Consider the following 25,729-nt stretch of genomic DNA (forward strand, 5'->3'; position numbering starts at 1 on the left):
CACATCCAAACCCAAATTTTTATATATCTAGAAGGATCATGTTCACTTTAGTCTTTTTATTCTTACTATTGTTGATAGCAGGGCTTAGATGATGCTACATGGAGAAATCAACCTGAGGAAAGTTCATCATTTTGGTTATTTCTAGCACATTTTCACTAAAAGGGGTTGAAAGAAAGACTAGAAATAAACATGGGCAACCCTCAACAGCCCAAAAGGAAAGTGGCATTGTTCTCATTGATGGACTGGGTGATGTATCAGTTCCAAAATTCAGATACCGAACTCCTTTGCTAGTGACCAAAAGACCCAACTTAAATGCCATTACTTCTGCTGGAGTTAATGGGCTGATGGACCCTGTTGAAGTGGGCTTGGCTTGTGGTAGTAACACAGCTCACCTCTCGTTATTAGGGTATGACCCAACAATTTATTATAGAGGTTGAGGTCATTTTGAGTCCATGGGTGCTGGATTGGCAATGTCGCTTGGTGACATTGCTTTCAAAGTGAATTTTTCTCCAAGTTTTATTTATCTTTCATGCTTCACTGTACTCCTTTTCCCCCTTTTATGTACATCAACATACATGTGCAACATTTGATGATCAAATAATATGGAAATAACAACAAAACATGAAAAACAAAGGTTTTTATTTTATTATATGTATTTTTTCGTGGGATAGGGGACAAAAAGAAAAAAAAAAAAAAAAAAAAGAAAAAAAAAAAAAAACTGAAACAAAGCAAATCAAAACGGAGTTTATCTAAGGCACAAAAAAACTGGGAATGGGGGGAGCTAAGAAGTATTGTTGCCATTACTTGTTAACTTAAAGAGGCAATATGATTCTTGCAAAATGCTAAAAAAAGAACAAACGTTTCAACTACTTACTTTTGTACCCCTAAGGGTTATACGTGGTCGACGAGCTGCTAGAATGACCCCATTTTCACCAACTGTAACGGCTACTTTGCGTAAAGTCCCACCATTACCACATTTTGGACAAAAAATCCTCCCAATCTCAGCAGTCACTTTATTGCAGGCATGGCATTTTAAAATCCACCTGAACAAAGAAATATCTTGAGAAAATGAGCACACTTACCCCTTTAGTAACATCCAACTAATGTAGCATTGAATGTTTCAGCCTCTTATAAAAACCAAATTTGAATGCATGATTCCGTAGGTGTCATGGACCGATGTCATGCCTAAATGAATACTTGGTCTTTTAAAAAGCATGTAATCGCCACCAAAAAAATAATTGGAAAGCACAAGAACTAGAATATGTTCTGAAAGAAACCAAAATTGAGCAGCAGGAAACACTCAATCTGCACACAGAAGAGATATACCTATGCAGTTCGTGAATCTGCATTCCACTAGGTGTACAGAGACGTAGACCGATCTGTAGAATAACATTCTGCATTGCAAAATCACTTGTCAAACATGCCACAGTTGACTCTGATAGTGACCGTAACATCCAACTTTGTTCACTACTGTTGTCATCAACAGATGATGCATCAATAGTTTCAGTGGTCTGACTTGAAATCTCCATCTGTTTTGATGCTTCTTTACATATTTCAACATTTCTTTCAGCAGCAGTATTTGTATTATTAGATATAGCTTCAACTGCCACAGGATCACAAGTGCCCTGCTCCACAGAAAACAAGATCTGCTCCTCATCTTCTTGCAGAATCTCCAATGGATCTGCTTCCAGTCTCATTTGCTTTAAGATGGAAGAAAGATCATTATCATCATACTTCTCTTCAGTAGTTACATCTACTGAAATCACATTAATGGTTTGCATTCCTTCAGAACTGTTATTTAGACCATGCGATCTAGTCTCCTCAACATTATTTTTCACATCAGTCTCTACATCTGGGTAATCTTCTTTTTCCAATGATGCCTCGGTCAATTCACGTCTAGCTTTTCTTCTGAGATACCTTCTGTGAGTACTGCGACTCACAGCAGGCAGCCAATTATTAGAATTATCATCAAATTGTCCCTGAGAAGCATCAATTCCATTGGCTACCATCTTCTTCCCTTCAATTTTTATCTCTTTCTTTGTATGCATATATCTTCTAGGTTCCTTTGAACTATGATTAACATCATCCTGATCATCACAGTGAGATTCACCACCATTTTCTGTTGAAGCATCTTCACAATTAAGCTGGACATTGTCTGGGATGGTATTCAAGTTCAAGTCTTTCAAAGGGAGGATTCTCGAATTATGGTTTCCTTCAGTATCAACTGCATGTTCCAAAGCCTCCCATTCTTCCAAGTTAGGAACATTAGAGCCCCATCCAGGCATCTCTTTCTCAGCAAGCCTTTTTACATTTACTATATGGATTGGTGGAGGATTGTCCCTGAGATGCTTTATCCCATGGATCTGAGCTTCCAATGTATAAGTCAGTGCAATAAGTTTTAGATCAACATCTGAAAGAGTATGTAGATCACCAGTTGCCCTGGCAAAGCTGATAACTGACAAGTAAAAACATATTAACTGCATAAGTGTCTCCATTACCAAGCAATACATGACTTAGTCATAAAATATTTAGCAAAAAAAAGGCAAAGTCAATCACTTGCATCACTTGAATCACAACTTTGAAAAATTACTTCGCTAATCCTTGAGAGGTATACGTCCTATAAGAAACTATGACGAGAGGTTCTATAAAAACATTTCGCTACCACTTTTTTTTATCAGCATTTCTCTACCACTTTTTTGGGATGCAGATACATCAAAATGAACAAGAAAATCAACTAAAAGTTAAAGATAAAAGAAATTTCACTCCACAGAAATCAAAATAACAATACTATGAAAACACCACATAATCTATAACTCTTTCCTTTTGTCAGAATTTTTTTCACAGGTATGCCCTTTAATTAATATAATATTGAACCCCGCACTTGTAATATCAGATGAGATAAACTCATGACATGTACTTAAATGTGGAATATATTCAACCTTATTGGCACACAATGCAATAGCATTACAAAGAAAATTCTTAAGCCAAGTCTTGACAAAATATAATGAATGCATCCATTATATCTTCAGGTGTATTCTCTTCTATCAACACCTAGCATATCTTGATGAACCATGGATAATACAAGCGAAAGCAGGACTTGATCCAAAGATCCAATGTGATGAAAGTAAACATCATTCCAATGACCCACTGAAATGCTATGCTAACATGATGACAATGGTAATGAGGTCATCCAATCATCAATTTGGCTATGGATACCACTTGGTGAAGACCGACAAGAGTTAGTGGATGACAATTCTAGCTACTCTGCATGTTTTCAGCATTAGAAGCAAAATATCATCAAATAGCGGGCTTGTAAAAATTACCATCAAGAAGGTACACCATTGTTAATACAAAACATTGCACCAAAACTAATTATTGTGTTCTATCATAATTAATTCAAAAAGGAGTTAAAAATAAAAATTAAAACATGTGATGAACCTTTCTTTAATGCTTCAGGCGAAGGCTCCATGGTCTCCACTGTAAAAGGTACAAAAGTGAGCTGGTGTCGAGAGACTGGATCTCGCACCTCCTCCATGACTTCACTCACTGAAACAAACTTATCAGCAATGTGGGCCAGCTTCTCTCCACCTTGAATCAAAGCATTGGCATCAACAACAGCAACAGCGATCCCTTTACTTGATTTACAACTCTCAAAAACCCGGTTCACTGCACTTTCTTGCTGTGTTGGACGTGGTGGTTTCTTAACGATGTTGCTCCAACCAGGGGTTGGTGAAGGAACATCCATTGTTGCACCAGAATTATAAATGCTAAACAAGAGACATCGAAACAATTGAGTTATAAGAAGAGCTAGAGTTGTCCCCATTTGATTGAAAAGATAAAATGCATGGGCATTCAAGTGGTAATATTATTGCACTTGGTTATTGGGACTTGATTGTTTTCATGAAAACCTATTAGGATGATCTAGTCATATAGCATCAAGGCTTTGAAATAAAAACCAACTGATGTTAACTACTGATAGGCTTACTACTGTTTTAACAAAGTGGAAGATTGTTGTTCATTCATTTTTCTTAATACAAAACATTTTTTAAATGATAAGGAACTAACAAAACCAATAATTCTTTGAATCATTGTACTTAATTTTTGAAATTGAGGAGAGTTCCAACAACATTGTTTTTTATCAGTAACTGAAAAAGCTTTTATTGAGCATGCCATAAATATAAAGTTCAAAAAAAAATGTTGTTCCTAACTTTTCTTCCTGTGACATTCCAGAATGGACGCAGATGGATGGGAAATAATATTCAGCCTTGACAACTGGAAAAGGATGACTGGAAGACTGCGAAAGAATATTCAGCCTTGATTGGGGTCCAATGTATCCAGGAGGAGAAGACTGAAAGAGGAATTGACAACTTGGGAATTTGGAGGGACATAATATTCAGCATTTATTTGGTACAGATGAACCGAGTTCCAGACCAGACTTCATTTTTCATAAACAATAAAAGAAGCTTCGTCCCTTAGTTTCGAGCAGCAGCAAGAAACAGCATCATTGCTTTGGTGAGATTGGTGGAACCAATCAGGGATGTGGAGCTCCAATCAGAGGCGAGATTGGTGGCAGCGAGAAACAATGGTAAGATTGGTGGTGATAAGAAAGATGGCAACGAGAAACAAGGGTGAGAAGCTAGTCAACAACAATGTTGAAGCTTGTTTTGGCGATTTGAACAACCCGTAAACAGAGAGGAGATGAAGAGAGTTTTGTGGGTCTAACCTCACTGTCACAGAGAGTCCGAGGAGAAACCTTCAAAGTTTGGAGTTTTAACTTTCAACCCTAAAAAAGGCCCTCACTAATAAATCCTCGATCCAACCCAACCCACCCTGACCCTAATGGGCACCCTCGAGTAAGGGGTGTTAATTGGACTGGATTTGGTCCAATCTGATCTGATCCAACATGGGCCCATTTACAAATGGACTGGATCCAATCCAGTCTGAACTCATACAAACCGAGTCCAAATTGGTCCAATTGAAATGCAAACTGAATAAAACTTTAAAAATTTACATGAAAAACTCAAAAAATATAAAAAACTATAAAAATATATTAGAAATTTTACAAAAAACACAAAACTAGATTCAATCAGTCCAAACTACATTTCTCTTGATTGCAGAACTGATGGTCTAAATTCAATGAACAAACTGCAAGTAATGGTTGCCCACTTAATATCAAACTTCATACACATAATACAAGAGAAACTTCGTAATTTATACTTTATAGTTCTGAAACTTCATAATATAAGGGAAACTTCAAAAGTAGAAACCATGAAATAAATCACAGTTCAGTCGAACTAAAATCCAATTATTGCAAAAACAGCATTACCAATATCAATACCAATCTCTCCAAAATATCGGGAATTCAAGTAATTATTCAGAAATACAATATCCGCATCTGAACTGGCCAAACTATGGCAGATCAAATAATTCTTTGGGGGACAGTCTACCTACATCTGAGTCACCCAAATTACCGCAAACATTTTTTTCTAGAAAGCATGCTTGCCCTTTTTGTAAATGGTTCTTGCAATAGATAAACTGTTTTCATCTAAGGCTATCTTCTTCAAACTGATTCTCACCAGCCCATCAGCATCAGGGGAAGCAGGGAGAGAGGAGCGTGTCAAGGCACAGAAATAGAGAAACAGCACAAGAAACTTACGGGCATCATGGTTAAGAGAATTTGACTGTAGTACAAAAAAAATTAAATAACCCAGAAGCATCAGTATAGTTGGCAAATGTCAAAGCTCCAAATAAACCAACGATAATACATTCATTTATAAAATTGAGGGAATAAATCCAAAGAAAAAGCCTTCCTCGATAAACTCAAAAAACGAAAGCTAAGAACCGTCAATATAATTGGCAATGTCCGCCAGACCGCCAATGAAAAGGGTTCGTAGAGATTAAGAACCAAAAAAAAAAAAAACTGAGAAATAGGGGAAGAAAAACTACACAACCAAAAAAATCGATTAGTTTTACTAACCTGTCCGCCATTGATGAGTTTTCAAGCTTTTGCCTTCAATCCCACAATGAAAGATGAAATAAACCCACGTGAGAGAGAAACCACACTCTAGGGCTGAAACCATTGGGTTGCCAGAGAAAAACCCTCTGATATGCTACAGGAGAGTGAGAAAAAGTTGCAAAACCTAGACTTCGATCGATTGAGCGAGCGGATTATTGAACGGACTTTGAGGCTTTGGACTACATCCGATTTGGTCCACCAATGTACTAAGGATGAAATTTCGAATCAGTGCAATCCGATGCAACAATTCGAACCGTTCAAACCGGTTCAATTGGTTACGGTTCGGATGGGTTCCAATCCAAACTCGATCGATTGACGGCCCTACCCAGCTACCCTCCACCCAATCCCACCCCACCCTAATGGGCCACCTGCTCCATGTTCACCTACCACTAGCATGGTCCTGCATGGATAATTGGATGGGCATGAGTGGGTTTCAACATGGGTCGGTGGGTGGGTCAAATGGGTTGGGTTGAAACCCAATCATCCATTTGACCCACCCACGTGGGTGGGTCAATGTGGGTGGGTTTCAACACCCAATCCATTCGACCCACCCATGTTGAAACCCACTCATGCCCATCCAATCATCAATGCAGGACCATGCTAGTGGTAGGTGAATATGGAGCGGGTGACCCATTAAGGTCGGGTGGGATTGGGTGGAGGGTAGCTGGGTAGGGCCATCAATGGACCGAGTTTGGATTGGAACCCATCCGAACCGTAACCAATTGAACCAGTTTGAACGGTTCAAATTGTTGCATCGGATTGGACTGATCCAAAATTTCATCGTCCAGTACATTGGTGGACCAAATCAGATGTAGTTCAAAGCCTCAAAGTCCGTTCAATAATCCGCTTGCTCAATCAATCAAAGTCTAGAAAAGTCTAGGGTTTTGCAACTTTTTCTCGCTCTCCGGTAGAATATTAGAGGGTTTTTCTCTAGCAACCCAATGGTTTCAGCCCTAGAGTGTGGTTTCTCTCTAACGTGGGTTTATTTCATCTTTCATTGTGGAATTGAAGGCAAAAGCTTGAAAACTCATCAATGGCGGACAGGTCAATAAAACTAATTGATTCTTTTGGTTGTGTAGTTTTTCTTCCCCTATTTCTCTGGTATTTTTTTTTTTGGTTCTTAATCTCTACGAACCCTTTTCATTGACGGTCTGGCAGACATTGCCAATTATATTGACGGTTCTTAGCTTTCGTTTTTTAGGTTTATCGAGAAAGGGTTTTTCTTTGGATTTATTCCCTCAATTTTGTAAATGAATGTATTACCGTTGGTTTATTTGGAGCTTCGACATTTGCCAAGTATACTGATGCTTCTGGGTTATTTAATTTTTTTTGTACTTCAGCCAAATTCTCTTAACCATGAGGCCCGTAAGTTTCTTGTGATGTTTCTCTATTTTTGTGCCTTGACACGCTCCTCTCTCCTTGCTACAGGTAGACACGAGTCGAGCTATTCACGAGCTGCTCGAGTTCGGCTTGTGAAAAAGCTTGGCTCGGCTAAGCCCAAATCAAGCTTCGAGCCGAATTTGAGCTTTACATACAATTCATATGTAAATCAAGCCAAACTCGAACATTTTGAAATTCGCTTGTTAGGCTCGGGAGCTTTAGGGCTTATATATATTAAGTATATATTTAAATTTATATATATATATATATATTATACTATTTTAATGAATTCCGCTTGAGGTACAAATTACAATCATGGTACCCCCTACAAGATGGTTTTGTCTCAATTAACAAAGAGAGGGAAATCCGAAAAACCCTCATTCGATCAAGCTTCTCATCTCTCAAACTCTCCACCTCTCAGCTCTCACAGTAATAGTCACATACGATTGCAAGTGTAGAGTCCAAATCCAAACTCCAATGCTTTATTCAGTCGAAGACAAGATAAATACAACACGAACAGACAACGACACTCATTCTTCTTCTCTATTCAAACTACAAATCTTTTTTCAAAAGAAGGCACTCATTCTTCTTCTCTATTCAAGCTACAAAACTTTTTCAGACGACACTCGTTCTTCTTTATTCAAGCTACAAACTCGTTCAGTAGAGATTCAACCTATGAAAGTTGTTTAATAGAGATTCAAGGTGCGGGACTTCTTTGTTCTATAATTTTGTGGATGATTTGGGTTTGGGGTTTTTTTTACAGTTGGGACTTGAAGGACCATTTTGGATTCACTCATGGACAGTAAAGACTACTGCCCCCATAAGGAAACGAGAGCATTTGGAAATCAGAGATAAAATACCTGATTTAATACAAAATTTTGTAAAGATTTAGAAATTGTAAATACCCCTTGTTGTTTCAATTTGGAATTTGTAAATACCCTTTGGCCTACCTCCAACGACAATGGTTGAAGGATTTTGTACCCATTATAAGTATCTTGTTGTGTTGCTGGTCAGAATAGGCTAAGGGCAACATTGCAATTTCGCTTCAAGCCAAGGGCTGGCTGAGGAGTCCGAGGTCTATTGTGGCCGAAGACTGGTAGGTCGGACCTACGGGGAGAGAGAATGTCAAAGGCCCCGGGTGCCAACCCGAGGCGGGAACTCCGACGGTCAAGTTAGTACGGGTGCAACACCAGGTGGACGAGGCCTGAAGTGTGAGCACTCAGACGAGGCCACAAAGGAAACTGGAGAGTTCTTAGCAGTCTAAGTCTAGATTCCAGATGTTTACCTTGAGAGGGTTGCCCCTAATTATACTTGAGGTCACTTGGAGGTAGGTGAGCTCGAACGATCAGGATGCGGTCATTTCTTGAGGAGCGTGGTCATTCGAGGCCGCCACGTGCGACCGCATCATTGGTCCCCGGTAGCGCACCTACCTCTACTTTGCGCACCCTCATTGGGTCTACCTTGGGTGCCACCGCCTGCGCGTGTGCACGTGCTATTGGTTCAAGCCATGTGCGCCTACATCATTTGTCCCCCACTCTCGAGGCCGTGGAAGAGGTCTAAGTTGAGGACCTCGGCTTTGGCCGAAGAGAGTGCGTCATCTATGCTAGGAGGCATTGCTGGGCCTGTCTGACGGAGGCCTTGGCTGAGGGGAATGCCTTGTCTTTTCTAGGAAGCGCCGAAGGGCTTCCTTTGTCGAGGGCCTCGGCTTGTTAGGACGCACTCATCGTTTCTTGTTGTGGCGTCGACTCGGTCTTCGTTCTTCTCTTCGAGGGATGCTGCAAGTGGCTTCTGTTGTCCGAGGCAATCATCCCAAGCCTCAGTGCCCAGGAGCTCGGGTCCTTGCCCCCCGGTCGTGCTTCTTACTGATTCCAAGGTGAGTTTGTGTGAGGCGTCGGCCTCAACTAGGGTCGCCGAGGGTAACACTTGGAGACAAGAGGTTGTGACTTAGTCGTATGTAGAACGGGTCTCGCTGCTAACAAACCGTAACCTGTGAGGGGGGCGAATTTCGGTGGCGGGCGCAGGTCGTCCACGCTACGGGTTCTAACCGTAACCCGTGAGAGGGACGGATTTAGGTGGCGAGCGCGAACCGTGTGCGCCACGGGTTCTCGCGTTGGCAGGTCAAAGTCATGCCTGAGACGAGCTCCGGGTCCGGGTCGTGCGCAAGACGAGTCGTAACACCATGTTTGTAGGCAAGACAAGCATCAAACCGACTGGGTTGTGCGTAGGCATCCATGAAGCTTAGTAGCTCAAACCCTGCGGTGGCGTCGACGAGGTAGTCTATCCTCGGCAAAGGAAAACCATCTTTTGGACAGGCTCGGTTGAGGTCTATGAAGTCAATACAGATCTGGCATTTCCCGTTAGCTTTCTTTACCATAAACCACATTGGACAACCAGTTAGAGTAATGTACCTATCAAATGAAGCCGATGTCATGTAGCTTGTCAACTTCCTCTCCTGTAGCCTTCCATCACTCTGATGCAAAGTTCCTCTTTTTCTGCCGAATTAGCCAAGAGCTCGGGTCCAAGCTCAACCTGTGACTAAAGACTGAAGGGTCAATTCCAGGCATGTCAGCGACGGACCAAGCAAAGACGTCAACATTAGTTTTAAGGAAACTTACCAGTTTGAATAGGCTTTTTGGGGAAGGTTGGGCCCGACGCGAACTGATCTTTCGGGCTCGGCCTTGTCTAGGGGGACTGAGACAAGGTATTCGACCGGTTGGCCTCGGCTCGCTTGTTCCTCCCTGAGGTCGAGGCCCTCCAGTGGCAAGGCTTCTTTGTTTTTGCCCTTTAATGCTGCCACATAGCACTAGCGGACGACTTGTTGATCCCCCCGAACGACTTCGACGCCGTGTTCGGTGAGGAACTTGAGGAAGAGGTGGTAAGAGGAGATGGCTGCCTTGAGCGTGTGGAGGGTCGGCCTCCCAATGATGGCGTTGTAGGGGGAGTCGATCTTCACGACTAGGAACTCATTCATCCTCATTATCTACCGAGGTTCCATCTCTATCGTGACTAGTAGGGCGATTCTTCCTTCCGGTCTGACCACGTTCACGGAGAAGCCGACGAGTGGCACATCGACAGGCTAGAGGCGTTCTGGCACTATCCACCAATATCCTCTTCACCATAAAGTTTGAGACGACGACAAATACTACTAGCGCGTCGTCATGGGGGACCGAGATCCCCTTCAAGTCCTCGTCTGTAGGGCTTCATTCTACTTTGGCTTCTTGGAGCTGGCCCCTAGATGTTCAACTGCCTGGTGTAGGCCTTGCAGGCCGAGGCTGTGCCTCCGATGATGACGTCTATGACGTATGCTAGTTGTTGTTGTTGTTGCTGCAAGGACGAGGCGTCGGCCTCGTCCCCCACGTACTTTAGATGGCCACGGCAGATGAGGGACTCGATTTCGTTCTTCAACTCATAACAGTCCTCGATATCATGGTTGGTGCTGCGGTGATACTTGCAGTACTTCTTTGGGTTACCCCTCTTGGGGTTTCTCTTCATCTTCTCTAGCCACTTCACGCACTCCTCCTTCCCTACTTGCATGAGGATTTGTGTTCGAGTGGAGTTGAGTGTCGTGTATTTGCAGTAAGCTATGGTCGTGGCCGGTGGCTTCTTGTTGTCTTTGTTGTTGTTGTTGTTGTTGTCATTGCGGCTATCTCCATTCCTTCTCTTCTTCTATGGGCCTTCGCGGTGGTGGTCGGCCTCTCCCTCCTAGCGGTCGCCGGCCAAGGCCTCCTCAGCGGCAATATACTTTTGCGCTTTCTTCAAAAATTCCCCCTTGGACCTTGGCAGTGTCTTGGCTACTGAGCATTTGAGGGCCAAGCTCGACAGGAGGTCGTTAATGGCTATGTTCATGGAGACCCATGGGGTCGAGGTCCCGGACCTCGAGCTCCTCCTTCTTAAAGCGGTCAATGTAGGACTGTAGGCTCTGCCACGCTTCTGTCGAACAGCCATTAGCGAGACGACGCTCTTCTGGCATCGTCGACTACTGATGAAGTGGGTGAGGAAGAGACTGGAAAATTGTTCCCAGGAGCTAATGGACCGAGGGGGGAGACCGAAGAACCATCGGCGGGCTGCCCCCTTGAAGGTCGCCTAGAAAGTCCGACACGTCAGGGCGTCGGAGTATCCGTAGAGGAGCATAAGTGCCTTGAAACTTTCCAGGTGGTCGTCTAGGTAGGTCGTTCCATCATATATCTTGAGCGTTGGCACTTTGAAGTGCGGCGAGAGCAATGTTTTAAAAGCGCAAAGCGCAAAAAAGCACAAGGGTCAATTTGCGCCTGAGGCGCAAGGCAAGGCGCACGCCTTTTTTAAGCAAGGCGCAAAAATACAAAAATGCTAAAATATCAAAAAAAATGCCAAAAAATTCAAAAAAAATCAAAAGATATTAAACATAATATTAATAAAAAATATAAACTTAAATTTTAAAATAATGTTTTAAAAAACCTATTATCTAAAATTAAAATACATAAACATAAGATGTAAAGCATATTCAAATGAGAATTTAAAAATAAAACCAAACATATAAACATTTTCAAACATGTAAAACCTCTATTCTCTTTTTTCATTCAATTGCATCACTTCAAGTAGCTAACGTAATGTAAAACATATTACATTCCTAATTCTACAAGCCGCCTTTGTGCCACACCCCTCGAGGCAAGCCCAAACAAGTCCACATTAGGTCTTAAATTCTTAGTTTTCACACAAAAAATAATGATTTTATAATTTTAATTGCTTCTTAAGAATACATTTTATTAGGATGAATGAATGAACAACATTACCAAATTGGGGGTCCGGGGTGGAGACCCCGGCCCAGCCACTTCATTCAAAAAAAGCAAAAAAACAGTCAAATTTTCAAAAGGCACACGGGCTACTGGTGTGCCTTTTGAAAGGGTTGCGCCTAGGACCTAGGCGAGGCGCATACCCTGAAATGAGCCTTGCCTGTGCGCCTAGGCGCGCCTCTTAAATCACTGGGCAGGAGAGTCTCTGAGATGATGTCCGGGGTGAAGGCGTCCATCCTCCTAGACGGGGGATTCTGGCTTGCCGAGGCGTCGGCTCGGCACTCTTTGACCTAGCGGAGCTCATTCTTGACGGCACCGAGCTATGCCTGTAGGTTGACAATCTTCTGGTCAATGGGGGCTTGGGCCCCATCTTGGTTCTCTCGAACGCAGTACAGGTCGGTCAGGTTCCCTGAGTGTGAGCGTCGGAAAAACGACTCACTTGGGCTGGAATTGGAGTCGCCACCCATCAAATAAGAAAAGGATGTGATGGAACCTCTGATAATGGTATCAAAATCATTTTGTCTCAATAGTGACTCTAATAGCCCAACGCACCGTCTAACCAATCCGGGTAAGACTCCGATGGAAGAGGGAAGGGGTTAGGCACCCCTCTCCCCGTCCAATAGGTGAGGCCCACATGGGATACCAATAACCAAGCGCGAAATTGAAAGAAAATCCCCTCTATTTAGTCACCTTTTTCGTCCTGTATGTCCATATTTTTTTATGTTTTGAATTCTTTCTCCTTAATTATCAAATCGCTTTTATTGTTTTTTTTTATCAGCAACGCGTGAGTTCCTGAATGACCTAAAGATCTTGAGCTTTCTACCTCAGCCCCGGAGAGACTGAACCGTTTAATGCCTTTCAAGCTCAATTATTGGTGTTCAAACATCGGCAATATAACAGATTAAAGCAACTACGACCACGACAGTAGGCAATCTAGCACTAAACAACATCAGAGCTAAAGCATCGCTAACGTCTTCATTCAAAACAGGATCTAAAGACAGAACACAAAGAGAGAGAGAGAGAGGGAGAGAGAGAGAGAGAGAGAAAGAGAAAGAGAAACGATTACAGGGATCTCATTATCAGCATCAATGTAGGTAAAATAAAGATTTACAGAGGATAGCTCTACGGAACCTCATTGCCACCTCTGTCAATCGACAATCGAATGTAACACCAAAAGATAAAATCACAAGACAATAAAATATAAAATCTGCAAAATTACCTTAGTGGGGATTTCGGCCTGGAATCACTTGACGAAACGGAGGAATCAAGATTGTATCACTTTACTCACTCTTCGAATCTTCTACAACTATCGATGGGTATGAGCAGAAGCTTATGATGACTCAGAAACCGTCGATCATATTGGGGATTTAGTCTGATATTGAGAGGAGACAGATCCACGGCTGCAGTTGGTTCAACTATAGGTGGGAATGAAAGAGCACCGCTACTAGGAGTTCAGCTCATCGTCTAGCTTCGAAGATACTCTGGATTACCACCTCTGCCGCTCGCTGGTTTCGTTCGAACAGGGGGTAGATGAGAACAGTGGGTTTCCTTTGAATTCTTCCGATTAGGGCGAATGAAAGCTTATGGGAGGCAGGAGCATATTCGTAATTTTGGGGAATCCGAGGGGCATTTTTGTAATTTAGAAAAGTACGGTCAAACCGGGTCAAAGGGTGATCAAACCGGGGTTTTAGACGGAAGGCTGAGATTTTGGGTCAAAAATGGAAGGTTGAGATGGGTCTGATCACAAAGGGGGGTTTGCAAGTGTGGACCAGCGAGATTGGCCGATGATATAGAATCATTTTAGATGAAAGGGTAAATGAGTGTATGTTTGGCTGAAAATTTAAAGGGTGGGGTTTTCAGACATTCTGAGTTGATTGGCAGGATTGGATTAGCTCAATTGGGCCCAGATTGGGAAGACCGAGAAAGGAATCGATTCAGTTAATTTAGAGTCTCGAAACGGAATCTATGTGTGATCAAGGGGCAAACAAAGGCAATTTTGGATCAAATTTCACAATGTAGGGTTTTTGGACAGTTTGAGGCAAAGTTCAAAGTATCGAATACGCCTAGTGTATCAGGAAGGCAATTTTAAGATACGTATCCAGATATGCTTTGGATGCATGCGTATCGAAGAAAAATTAAGATACGTATAAATACACACACAGGAACACTATAAAATCTTCAATATAACATAAAAATACATCAGTAACACTAAATATAAGGCTTTAATAATATATATATACATTAAATTAATATATTTTAATAGAATTTATGAGAAACTTCATCATACTCAACATATGTAAACATCTAAACAATGTTTTTTAAATTATAATCACATCAATATTTAATAATCCAATACATGATTCAACACAAAATATTAATGTCTAAAATTAAAGAAAAAAAACATTTAGTAATAGAAGTGTAAAACATACCTTCATGAATGATGTCCATTAATAACCTATATAACACACAATTCAAAAATAATTAATAAATAAATATTAAAATCATAATAAAAATTAATTATTTGATAAGTTATTTACTTATATACCTGAAATCATGTGATGACAACCAATAATTCAATATTATATGGAGTTTCTTGCAAGTTCATAATTGCTTATATCTACATTGTGTTGATCTTTAACCAAAGCGCAATATTTGCCCCAACTCATTCTATTAGAGTATGACATTGTATATATTTGTCTGAAATGCTCAAATTGCTCCCTAATACAACATTGTTGACAATAAGGTTAAGTCTGATAATTTGATCTGTATCTTCCAGCAAAACCACAAAAAATCTAAGAAGTCATTGTACTTCTAAGAGTTGTAGTTGTACAACCTGTGTCATATGATTCATATCCATATTGAGAAATTACCATTACTAGTCCCACTATTGCCAGTCTATTCTCTGACCCGATCATCAACATTTTATCCCCATTTGATTAGCAATATAGGGATTAGGTATTGAAAGATTACCTAGTTCATCTAAGACCTTTATTTCTTTTTTCAGTATCTTTTAACAAAGATATCACTAGATCTTCTTCATCATATATATCATCAAGATTAATTGTGTTGAAATAACCTTATGGATGTATTCTATCTCTAACAAGGTATATAACCCTCAATCTCATGTTACAATGGACATATACTAACTTCTCTAAAGTGTCATATGATATACAATTCCTCTTGTTTGTATGAATAAGGTCGAAAGTACTCCAATTTCGTTCACAACCACTAGAATAAGTCATTTGTAATAATACCCTTGTTGCTATTTTACGAAGATGTAGGGCATCTTGGCCATAAATCAACCACCATTCAACTAAAAAACAATATATATAATTTAAAATTAAAGAATAGAAAAATAAAAAATATATTAAAATTTTAATTTACCTAGGTCAGTTATTATTCTTGCTTTAACGGCCACAAGATCTGCAAAGCCACTTAATGCTTCATGGAATATTTTTGACTTAATTAAAAATAACAGATATTAGTATCATATTATCAAAATATATTATTATATAATTTATCAACTTACACAATTACACTTTTACCTCTTGTAAGATAAGGGCAGTTTTGGTTTCATCTGGCTCCAGCTTTGTAATGACTTTTTTCATAGATGACAATAAATCCTCATTCACAGTAAGATCATGATTATATTGAAAGGTTGGATTTAAATAATATGCTGAAATTTAAGAAAAAAATAATATTGTTAAGTGACATCTTAAATACTCATTTACAATTACCATAAAAATATAAAATATTGGAAATTAATGATACAATTACATAAATTGATGATATAAAATATTGGTCTGAAGTGATTGGTAAGGTCAGGTTGAGTCAAACGGGCCTAAATCGGAAGGACTTGGAATCTAGTCAATCCAGAGCCTTAAAACATAATCTTTCTGTAACCGAAGGGAAAATAAGGATATTTTGGGCTGAGATTTCACAAATGGGAATTTGGGGTGTCTGGGATCTAGTGATGAGGTTTGGTCTGTCTTTGGAGGGTCAAGGTCGTAAGAATTTGAACCAATAGGATGTTTTATAACGGAATCTTGGTTTGATGAAAGGGCAAATAGGGGAATTTGGGGTTGAAACTTTATGGGCAAGTGTTTTGATGTATCCAGAGTTTAATGGTGTGGTTTGATCTATTCGGATGTGTCAAGATCAAGGGAATCTGGGTTCCAAATGTTTAGGTTAACGAGAAAGGTCGAAATGGAATTTTTGTTTGATGAGTGGGTAACAGGGGAATCTAGGGCTGAAATTTCATGGGTAGGTGTTTCGGGAGATCATGGGTCTGATGGTTGTGTCTGATCTAATGGTTGAGGTGTAAGTGGGGGTTGATCGGGGCCATTGGATAGGTATTGGGTAGGTTCAATGGTTCATCTAATGGCTCTTGGGGTGAAATTTGGGATTTTTGTTTTTTTTGGTGTTTCGGAGAGGTTGAATGGGTGTTTGAGGTAAATTGGAGGTTCAGGCGGCGGACCAAGCAAAAATCGGGTGCTGACACTGAGTATTCTGACGCGGGCACGTGTTTGTTTCTTCTGGCCCGCTTGTCATTCAGGAGGCCCCAGAGATCCGAGATGCAAGAGGGAGAGGCGCGGCGTCGGTCCTCAGCCCTCAAAGGGAGGCTGTGGTGGCCCGATCACCTGCCTTCGTCCCGCAAATTTTCTCGTTGATGGCGGTGATGATGTTCTTGGTCTCGGCAGTGATTACAAGACTATGCAAATTCGTTCCCTCTTCGACTAGGGGGTCGAGAGGTCCTTAGTGACTGGTTGGTGCATCGGCTATTGTTGGACTCTGAGGAGTTGACTTTGTTAGATCCGACTAGGCCAATAGTCAATGGGTCCGGAGACATGTGCTGGCCATGGTGCCCCAGGCTCTCAGTTGGGCGGCTACCTTGAGGGCGGCCTCCTATCGGGCACCTCACCTCGTCCAGCCTCTGTAAGCATCAGAAAAACTGGCACACTTGCCACTTGGACTGGAAATGGAGTCGCCACACATCAAATACGAAATTGGAGGTGATGAGACCTCCAAAATCAACATAAAAAAACGTGTTCGATTTAATAGTAACTCCAAAGCCTAGGGCTACACCCATCTGGGTAGGTCTCAGATGGGAGAGGGAAGGGGTTAGGCACCCCTCTCCTGGGTCCAATAAGTGGGGACCACATGGTATACCAACAAACGTAAATAAGTAATTATCTAATTAATTAAAGCATAATCGGCAAACTAAACTTCTAGGTCCTTCTCCTTTCCAATCCAAGAAACCGACTTTAGTAATCATTCAATTAGATTCACAAATCTGAACTGAACATCTAGAGTATACAGCTTAAGAAAACTTAAGTAAATCATAACGACATTAAACACAATCCTAAGCATTGAAGCATTTAGCAAAAATCCAATCCAATCAACTAAATATGTTGAAGAGAATATATGCAGAATAGAATATATGCAAAACATAATATGTTGAACACAAGCATTAGCAATAACGGTATCAGATGAGAGAAAAAAATTATAATCAACGAAATGAAATACACGATAACAATCCATCGAAACTCATGGTAAATAGGATAGAAAAACAAAACATAAGAAACAACGTAATACCAAAGAAATATACCACTAAAGTAAGGATTAGCAGGGTTGAATGTTAGCCTGAACTCAATAATGGATGAATAGGGGAATCGGCCGAGCTGACAAATGCGTGTCACTGGTCTTCGAACTTCGAGGAGCTAGATCAAGGGATCAAAAGCATGCTCGAGAAAAGAGAAATGAGATCTGCCGAAAGGTTTGCACCATCAATCTCGGGCTGAGGTCTGCCGCTGCTGTGGTTTGGTTCCAATGGTGGACAGTCTCATTTTGAATCCAATGATCAGGGGATTTAATCCGATGGAAGGGAGAAAGAGACAGAAAAGAGAAATGAGAAAGGGAGTGAGGGAGGTGAAGAGATCTGATTGGATTCATCACTGCTTCTAGTTCGGTAGTGGATTGGACGGTGACAGAGGGGCATCAACTGGCTCGACGTAGAAACAGAAGAAAAAAAATGAATAATAAAAGAGAGAGAGGAAAGAGAGGGAAAGGTTTCTTTGGTGGAATGGGAGATCGCTAGGTTGGAATTCGTTGCTACAACCAGTTGCACCGACGAAAATGTAACAAAGAAGAAGAAGAAGAAGGAAGAGAGGGAGAGATCTATGTGATAGGGCAGGAAACGAACGGTACAACCGCTACTGCTCGATGTTGCAATGGTGGGGAGTAGCAGGGAATGATGCCGAGGGAGAAAATGGAAACAAGAAGAAGGAGGAGGAGAGGAAGAGAGAAAGAGGGAGAGAGTGAGAGAGTGAGAGAGAAAGTACTGAGAGAGAAAAGAAGAAGAGAGGTCGGATGGAGGTTGGTTATTGTCGCCGCCTGGGTTGGGTTCCGTTCGAATAAGGGAGAAGGTGAATAGTCGATTAGGTTGAATTGGAAACTTTAGTTTTAATTTGTAAGTAGGGTTAATGGCACTTTCGTAATTTTGGGGACTTGAGTGGCATTTTTGTCATTTTATAAAAGTCTGGGGTTTTGGATGAATGGCTAAGATTTTGGGTAAAAAATGGAGAGTTGAGATGGGTTTGACTGTAGATGGGGGTTCTGTGTGTGAGGGCTAGTGAGATTGATCGAAACGAAATCTTCTTGGATGAAGAGGCACAAATGGGGATAGTTTTGAATGAAATTTCATGGGGCAGGATTTTTGGACATTCTGGGTTGATTGGTGGGGTCAGATTGGCCCAAATGGGCCCGGATTGGGTAGATCTAGAAAAGGTTCGATTTGGTTAATCTAAAGGCTCAAAATAAATCTGGAGCTTTAAAATGAAATCTTTATGTGATCGAGGGTAAATGAAGGTGTTTGGGGCTAAAATTTCAAAGGTAGGCATTTGGAGGGGTATGGGATCTGATAATGTGGTCTGATAAGTCTTAGAAGGTCAAGATCGTAGGAATTTGGGTTAATGAGGTGTTTCTAAATGAAATCTTTGTTTGATAGAGGGATAAATGAGGGAATCTAGGGTTAGAACTTCATGGGTAGGTGTTTTGGTGTGTTTGGAGTCTAAAGGTGTGGTCTGATAAGCTCGGGTGTGTCAAGATCAAGGTAATATGGGTTCTGAGTGTTTAGGCTAATGAGAAAGGTTGAAATAAATATTTGTTTGATGAGGAGGGAAACAGGGGAATGTTGAGTTGAAATTTTACGGGTAGGTGTTTTGGGAGATCTTGGGTCTAAGAGTTGTGTCAGATCTAGTGGTTGAGGTGTAAGTAGGGGTCAATTGGGGCCATTAAATTGGTATCGGATAGGTTTAACGGTGGATCTGAGGGCTCTCGAGGTGAAACTTGGGTTTTTTGAGGTTTTAGGTGTTTCAGAGAGGTCGGAAGGGTCTGATCGAGTGTTTGGAGTGAATTGGAGGCTCAGGTGGTGGACCAAGCAAAAATCGGGTGTTAACAGCTGCCCCTTTTTGTTGTGAGGTAGGAAACTATGAAACAACAAAGACCAAAAGAAGCACACACAGATTTTTATGAAGGGTGGCTTGGAAGAGGGGCAAGATGAGGAAGGAGGAGTGAGACAAAAGGGAGTTCCCGTGCAGCATCATTTCATCATATTCAGGCCATTTTATTCTTGGCAAAGTGACCCTTCCTAGGTATCAAGAACATTCGAAATCAAGGTACATTTACCATAAAGAGAAGCATTAAAAACAAGCAGAAAATAATGATAAAAGCAACTCAATGTATGAAATCTATTTAATTTTGGCAATAGTTAACTTTCCAACAACCGGTAGACAATCTTATGGAGTGAGGTTAATTATTTACCGTGAGGTGCAAAACACAAAATTAAAAAACCATAATGTGCCATGTAGTGATGAAAACAATAATAAAGCCTTGATTAAAATTGTGATATGCTAGTGTAGCGGAAAATATCTGTGCTATAAAGTGAAGAAATCAGTGATTATGATGTGCCAAGGTGGCGATAAGAAATCTATGTGCTATGCAATGAAATTCATGTGCTATGAAGCGAGAAAACCAATGATTTATGATGTGCCAAATGGCAAAAAATCTATGTGCTATGCAGCGGAAAATCTTCGTCTGTGATGTGCCAAGGGTGGAAAACTCATGTGTTATGCAGCGAAAAGGTTCTAATTTATAATGTGCTAGACGCGAAAATCTATGTGTTATGCAATAGAAAAACCTCATCTGTGATGTGCCAAAGGCGAAAAAATCATGTGCTATGCAACGAAAATCTGATTTATAATGTGCTAGATGGCAAAAAATCTATGTGTTATGCAGTGGAAAATCTTATTTATAATGTGCCAGATGGCAGAAAATCTATGTGTTATGCAACAAAAAAATCTCATCTGTGATGTGCCAAAGGTGAAAAACTCATGTGCCATGCAGCGGAAAATCTGATTTATGATGTGACAGATGGCAGAATATTCATGTGCTATAAAGCGGAGAAACCTGTGCTAAAAAGCGGAAGAACATGCGCTAAAAAACGAAAAATTCTAATTTATTCTGTGCTAGAGGCGGAATGTTCATGTGCTGTGCAATGAAACATTCATGTGCTATAAAGTGGAGAAACCTGTGCAAAAATGTGGAAGAGCATGTGCTAAAAAGCAAAAAATTCTGATTTATTCTATGCTAGAGGCGGAATGTTCATGTGTTGTGCAGCGGAAAATTCATGTGCTATAAAACGGAGAAACCTATGTGAAAAAGTGGAAGAACATGTGTTAAAAAGCAGAAAATTCTGATTTATTTTATGCTAGAGGCGGAATGTTCATGTGCTATGCAATGGAAAATTCATGTGCTATAAAACGGAGAAACATATGCTAAAAAGTGGGAAATTTTGATATGTGATGTGCAAAATGGCAGAATAACATGTGCTATACAATGGAAAATTCTCATGTGCTATACAACAGAAAAACTCATGTGCTATAAAGCAGAAAAACCAATGCTATAAAAGCGGAATAACATGTGCTAAAAAGTGATAAATTCTTATTTATAATGTGCAAAAGGGCAGAAATGTTCATGTGCTTTGCAGTGGAAAAGTCATGTGCTATAAAGCGGAGAAACCTGTGCTAAAAAGCGAGAGAACATATGCTAAAAAGTGAAAAATTCTGATTTATTTTATGATAGAGGCAGAATACTCATGTGCTGTGTAGCGGAAAATTCATGTGTTATAAAGCGGAGAAATTTATTATGCAATAGTGGAAAAAATTCATGTGTAATGGCGGAAAACTTATTGTGCAAAATGATGGCAAGACTGAAAATTCGCAAATATTAATAGCACACCAGATGCAAAATGTGATAAAAATTCGAGAAGCATCACCTCAACATATTCGATTTAGCTTAATTATCATTTCGCACATGATCATTCTTCTTATTGGGAGTCATTTATCTTCGCATATTTACCACACTTTGCATTTTTCTTTTTATTACTTATGTTTTTTGTGTTGTTTTTTTATTATTTTATTATTTTTCTTTTTTTATTATATTTTTTGGTGCACAATGAATAATTGATTTCCTTTTTGAAAGACTTTTGCAGTGGTGCAACTTGAACTTCTTTGAGACATGTTTGTGCTCGATTTAAGTGTCAAACACCATGGGCTACCCTCATTTTATCTCTCTCTTCTTTTTTTTTGCTTTGTTTTTTTCATTTTCTTTGTAACTTCTAGAGTAGAAAGATAATGCAACTCAGACATAAAGGAGATGGAAATTTTTATCTTCTTTTTACTGTACACTTTTTTGGGGAGCTGAGACTGAAATAGGAGATGTCACTAGCATTGATTCGTGATAGAACAATTATGTCCAAAGGGACCCACATCACACCTTAGAAAAATATAAAAGTATTTGCCCCTCTTCAAAAGAGTTGATCAAAACCTTAGCAATTATAAAGGCATATGCGAATGAGACAATCATATATTCGCTTTGGGAAACACCTGGGTTTTATGGGAAACTGCCCCAGTTCTTGGTTAACAGGAGGATTTATGAGAAATGATTGATTGGAGACGATTCAAAACAAAATCTTTCATCGCCATCCAACTAGGTCTATCCTGTGCTAGATTACCAACTTTTAAAGGATCGAGGAGGACTTCGTGAATGGGACGAAACGTGGTCTAGGCCAAGGGATCTGAAATGAAGGGTGAAAGGCTCAAAAAGTTTATTTACAATGAGAAACCGGATGTTTGACCTTTATGCAAGGCTGTTATTTCTCTTCATCCTCATTGTTGTTTATCTTCTCTCATTCCTTTTGTTTTTTCTCCTTTTTCCTCTTTTCTTTTATTTTTTTTTTGCATGCTCTTCACATCTTCAAATATGAATTATGTTACTTCATTGATCATGGAGGGCTTCACATGTTAGAGAATCGATAAACAAATACCCAAACTAACTGATTTTATAATGATTGAAACATATATTTGTCCCATTTTTTTTACCGCTTCTTTTCCAATATCCTACAAATATTTTCCATCATTTCCTCGCACTTTTCATCTGCCCCAGATTCCCTACTTTGATTTTCTTTGAATTCCATTTTCTCAAAGCTTTCCCAATTTTCCAAACTTCCTTTATCATTCCTCCATTCTAAGTTGCCCCAATTTCTTCTTTATTGCTTATTCCTCTATATTTTTTTTTCACTTTTTCTTTTTATTTATTTATTTTTTTCTCCCCCCTTTTTTTGTTCTACAAAAGGCGCATCAGAAATTTAACAAGCTCACAAAGGAAAATGTATTAATGCATTGGCTCAATCGAGCTGACTAGCGGATTTTAAGAAAGGACAGGGTTACTTGAGACTTAAAAACGGCCAAAGGTGGCCTCCAGTCCTTTCCTTTATCAATTGGTGAAGCACTAGGCCATGATGATATCCTTACTCTATGTTGGTTCTGGGGAAATTGGTAGCGGGTATACATTTAAATTATCAAAACTGCTCCAGTTTAGGATATTTGGGCGCTCATGGGGATGTAAACTTAAGGCTATCTGAAATGTTCAATAAGGTGGGCAAGGGTGGGATCTGTACTTTTATTCATTGGATTATCCTCTCTCTTGAGTATTTCCAAATACGAGTCAATGATTGTCAACTAGCTTTTTACAAATACATGATTTTAAGATTCATTGCAAATTTTTGATTTTTTTTAAGACTTCAATTATACAACTTTCTTAGAAGGGGGAATCTTCATCTTTTTTTAAGGGTAACAGGGCCTAATGGGGTTTATTGTTCTATCAGGAATACGTGATTCAAGAAAAACCAAATGATAGAAAAGGATTGGGGAAAATTGATAATTTATTGAAGGAAGAGGCCGGGCCCGTGAGATGGGCTGCTCTACGTACCCTTGTGAGAGGGATTAGGCCAGACATAGTTCAGTGTGCATCTTTGAATGACACAAAGACAAAAAAAGATAGAGACTATGTATAATGACGAAAGGATGCTCTCGATGAATGTGGAAGTAGGGTAGAGAGCATTGTATCCCTACTCCGAAAGCTACATCTAAACTGGCAAAGGTGCTCTAGTATCGGAGGCACCATTTGAAATAGTCGAGCAAACAGACAAATTATTCTCAGCTCTTGGCGAAACATTCGAATTAATAACAAAAATGTCTTTCTTAGGTGGGCTCTCAATAGCATATTTTGCAGTTTGTGCAAAGGTCAGGTCTTCAAATACCGATGATGGCTCAAAATTGGAACTAGTGACTTTGCTCAATTGAGGCTACAACGACATCAAAATTTTCACCTTATAATGACTACCTCCTCTGAGAGTTGGTGGAGAATTTATAGCATGCTTTGATCGAGGCTGAGAGGTCCGACTAACTAATGACTTGACTCTAAAGGAATGGGCTATTGGTGGAGTTCCAACTGGAATAATAAGAATGCTAGGTTCTGAAAAAGCCTTTCCTTCACCCAAGAAATTGACGGAAGTGTTGAATTTTTTCCCTTAATTGAACAATAGGTTATGGGGGACTTCTGTAAAATGCTGCATTTGCATAAGTTCCTAGTAAGTGAGAATGTTGCCATCGATCAAATCTTGAATTGCAAACTTCAACTGCCAACAATGGTCAGTGGTGTGGCTGGGTTTTTGATGATAATCACAATGAGCATTCTCGTCATAATTTTTTGGTTTGGGCTTTCGTGGAGGCCTCCATGTAAGCAGCTGCAAAAATCCACCTTGAACTAATGCAGGGAACAATCGAGAATGAGCGCATGGCAAAGGGGAAAGTTTTCTTCTTTCTTTTTGAGGAGATTGATGAGTGATCGGGGTTATGGGAGGCAAATGATATGTTTGTGCTTGAGCGGGTGAGGGGTAACATGTCTGCTCAGGTCTGAGAAGATCCGGAATAAACTACAACTTTGAAACTCTTGGGATAATGGGCTTAAGGTACCTGAGACTCAATAGCAGAAATAGCTTGCCCTTCATTCTCTTCATTATACTTTGGAGAGGACTTCCCAACTAATGGTGAATTTATGGGGATCATTACCGGGTTGGTCCGACCACACTTGAAGGCCTCTTCAATTCTGACAACTCCCTTCACGACATCACCAAAATCCTTAAAAGGTTGTGCAATTAGCAATGTATGATATGGATCCTTTAATGTCTTGATAAACAACCGCACCATCTCTTCCTTTGGCATCGGGTGTCGTAGTTTAGCTGCCATTTCATGCCACCGATATGCATAACCCAAGAAACTTTCTCCTGATTTCTGAGACATAGACTTAAGTTCTGCTCGATCAGGTGCTAACTCCATGTTGTAAGAAAACTGGTCCAAGAATGCTTCTAAAGCACCTTTCCAAGTTCTTTTCTTTTCATCTGCCAAATTTGTAAACCAAGTTCTAGCACTCACTGTAAGGCTCTTCTGAAACATCTAAATGAGTAACTTCTCGTTTGAGTCGTATTGAAACATGTCACCGCAAAAGATCTTTAGATGGGTTTGTGGGCATCCCTTCCTGTCATACTTTTCAAGATCTGGCATTTTAAACTTAATAGGCAATTCTGCATCAGGGTATAAGCACAACTCTCTAAAATCTTAACACCCAAATTCCGAACTTCTTTCAACTTCTTCAGCTCATCTTTCATCTGCTCTATTTTAATCTTTAGGGGATCTTGGAGTGAAGAATTGATGACAATCATATTCAAATTCTTTTCTCCTAAGGATGCAGCAGTAGAGTAGACTGAGGTATGGCTGGATTCTTGAAGTTAAGGGTAGGAAATGTCCTCGATCGATGAGCCTGTTTGGTTACTGCAATAAAAACAAAGGGAGATGATCAGTATGTTGTTTTAGGCATGGGACCAGGGTTCTAGGATGAAGAAGATGCAAAGGCATAGGATGTATGAGGGAATGATGATTGGGTTCCCATTATAGGACCAGATTGAGCAGTTTGAGATTTCTCAGCTTCCAATTTGGCCAACTTGATAGACACCTCATTCAATGTTTTTTGGAGATGGAGGTAGTCACTATAAGGGATATGAGTTGGCATTGTTGCCTCTGTGTTTGGTGGGACCGCCGCCTGAGGGATGCAATAAGTCTTAGGAGGGACTGCAAACATAGTAAAGAATTTGGGTTGAACCACATTG

At 40.2% G+C, this 25,729-nt stretch overlaps 1 protein-coding gene across 2 annotated transcripts in view; it reads right to left on the reverse strand.

Moving 5' to 3' along the window:
* LOC104588558 (RNA-binding NOB1-like protein) overlaps window positions 1-14,618 on the reverse strand; it is a 31,148-nt gene extending 16,530 nt beyond the window's left edge. The window contains exons 1-4 of one of the 2 annotated variants that reach the window (XM_088887828.1): window positions 14,595-14,618; window positions 3,439-3,767; window positions 1,327-2,455; window positions 875-1,043 (exon numbers count right to left, since the gene is read on the reverse strand). In XM_088887828.1, coding sequence (XP_088743954.1) covers window positions 875-1,043; window positions 1,327-2,455; window positions 3,439-3,745 — 1,605 coding nt within the window. In that variant the 5' untranslated portion in view covers window positions 3,746-3,767; window positions 14,595-14,618. Of the gene's footprint in view, window positions 1-874; window positions 1,044-1,326; window positions 2,456-3,438; window positions 3,768-13,384; window positions 13,796-14,594 lie in introns of those variants that run through there. The other variant, XM_010246537.3, reaches the window with a different exon arrangement.
* Window positions 14,619-25,729: the final 11,111 nt, after the last annotated feature.

Source organism: Nelumbo nucifera, chromosome 5 (genome assembly GCF_055504915.1).
Source record: "Nelumbo nucifera cultivar China Antique chromosome 5, China Antique-T2T, whole genome shotgun sequence".
Taxonomy (NCBI): Eukaryota; Viridiplantae; Streptophyta; class Magnoliopsida; order Proteales; family Nelumbonaceae; genus Nelumbo; species Nelumbo nucifera.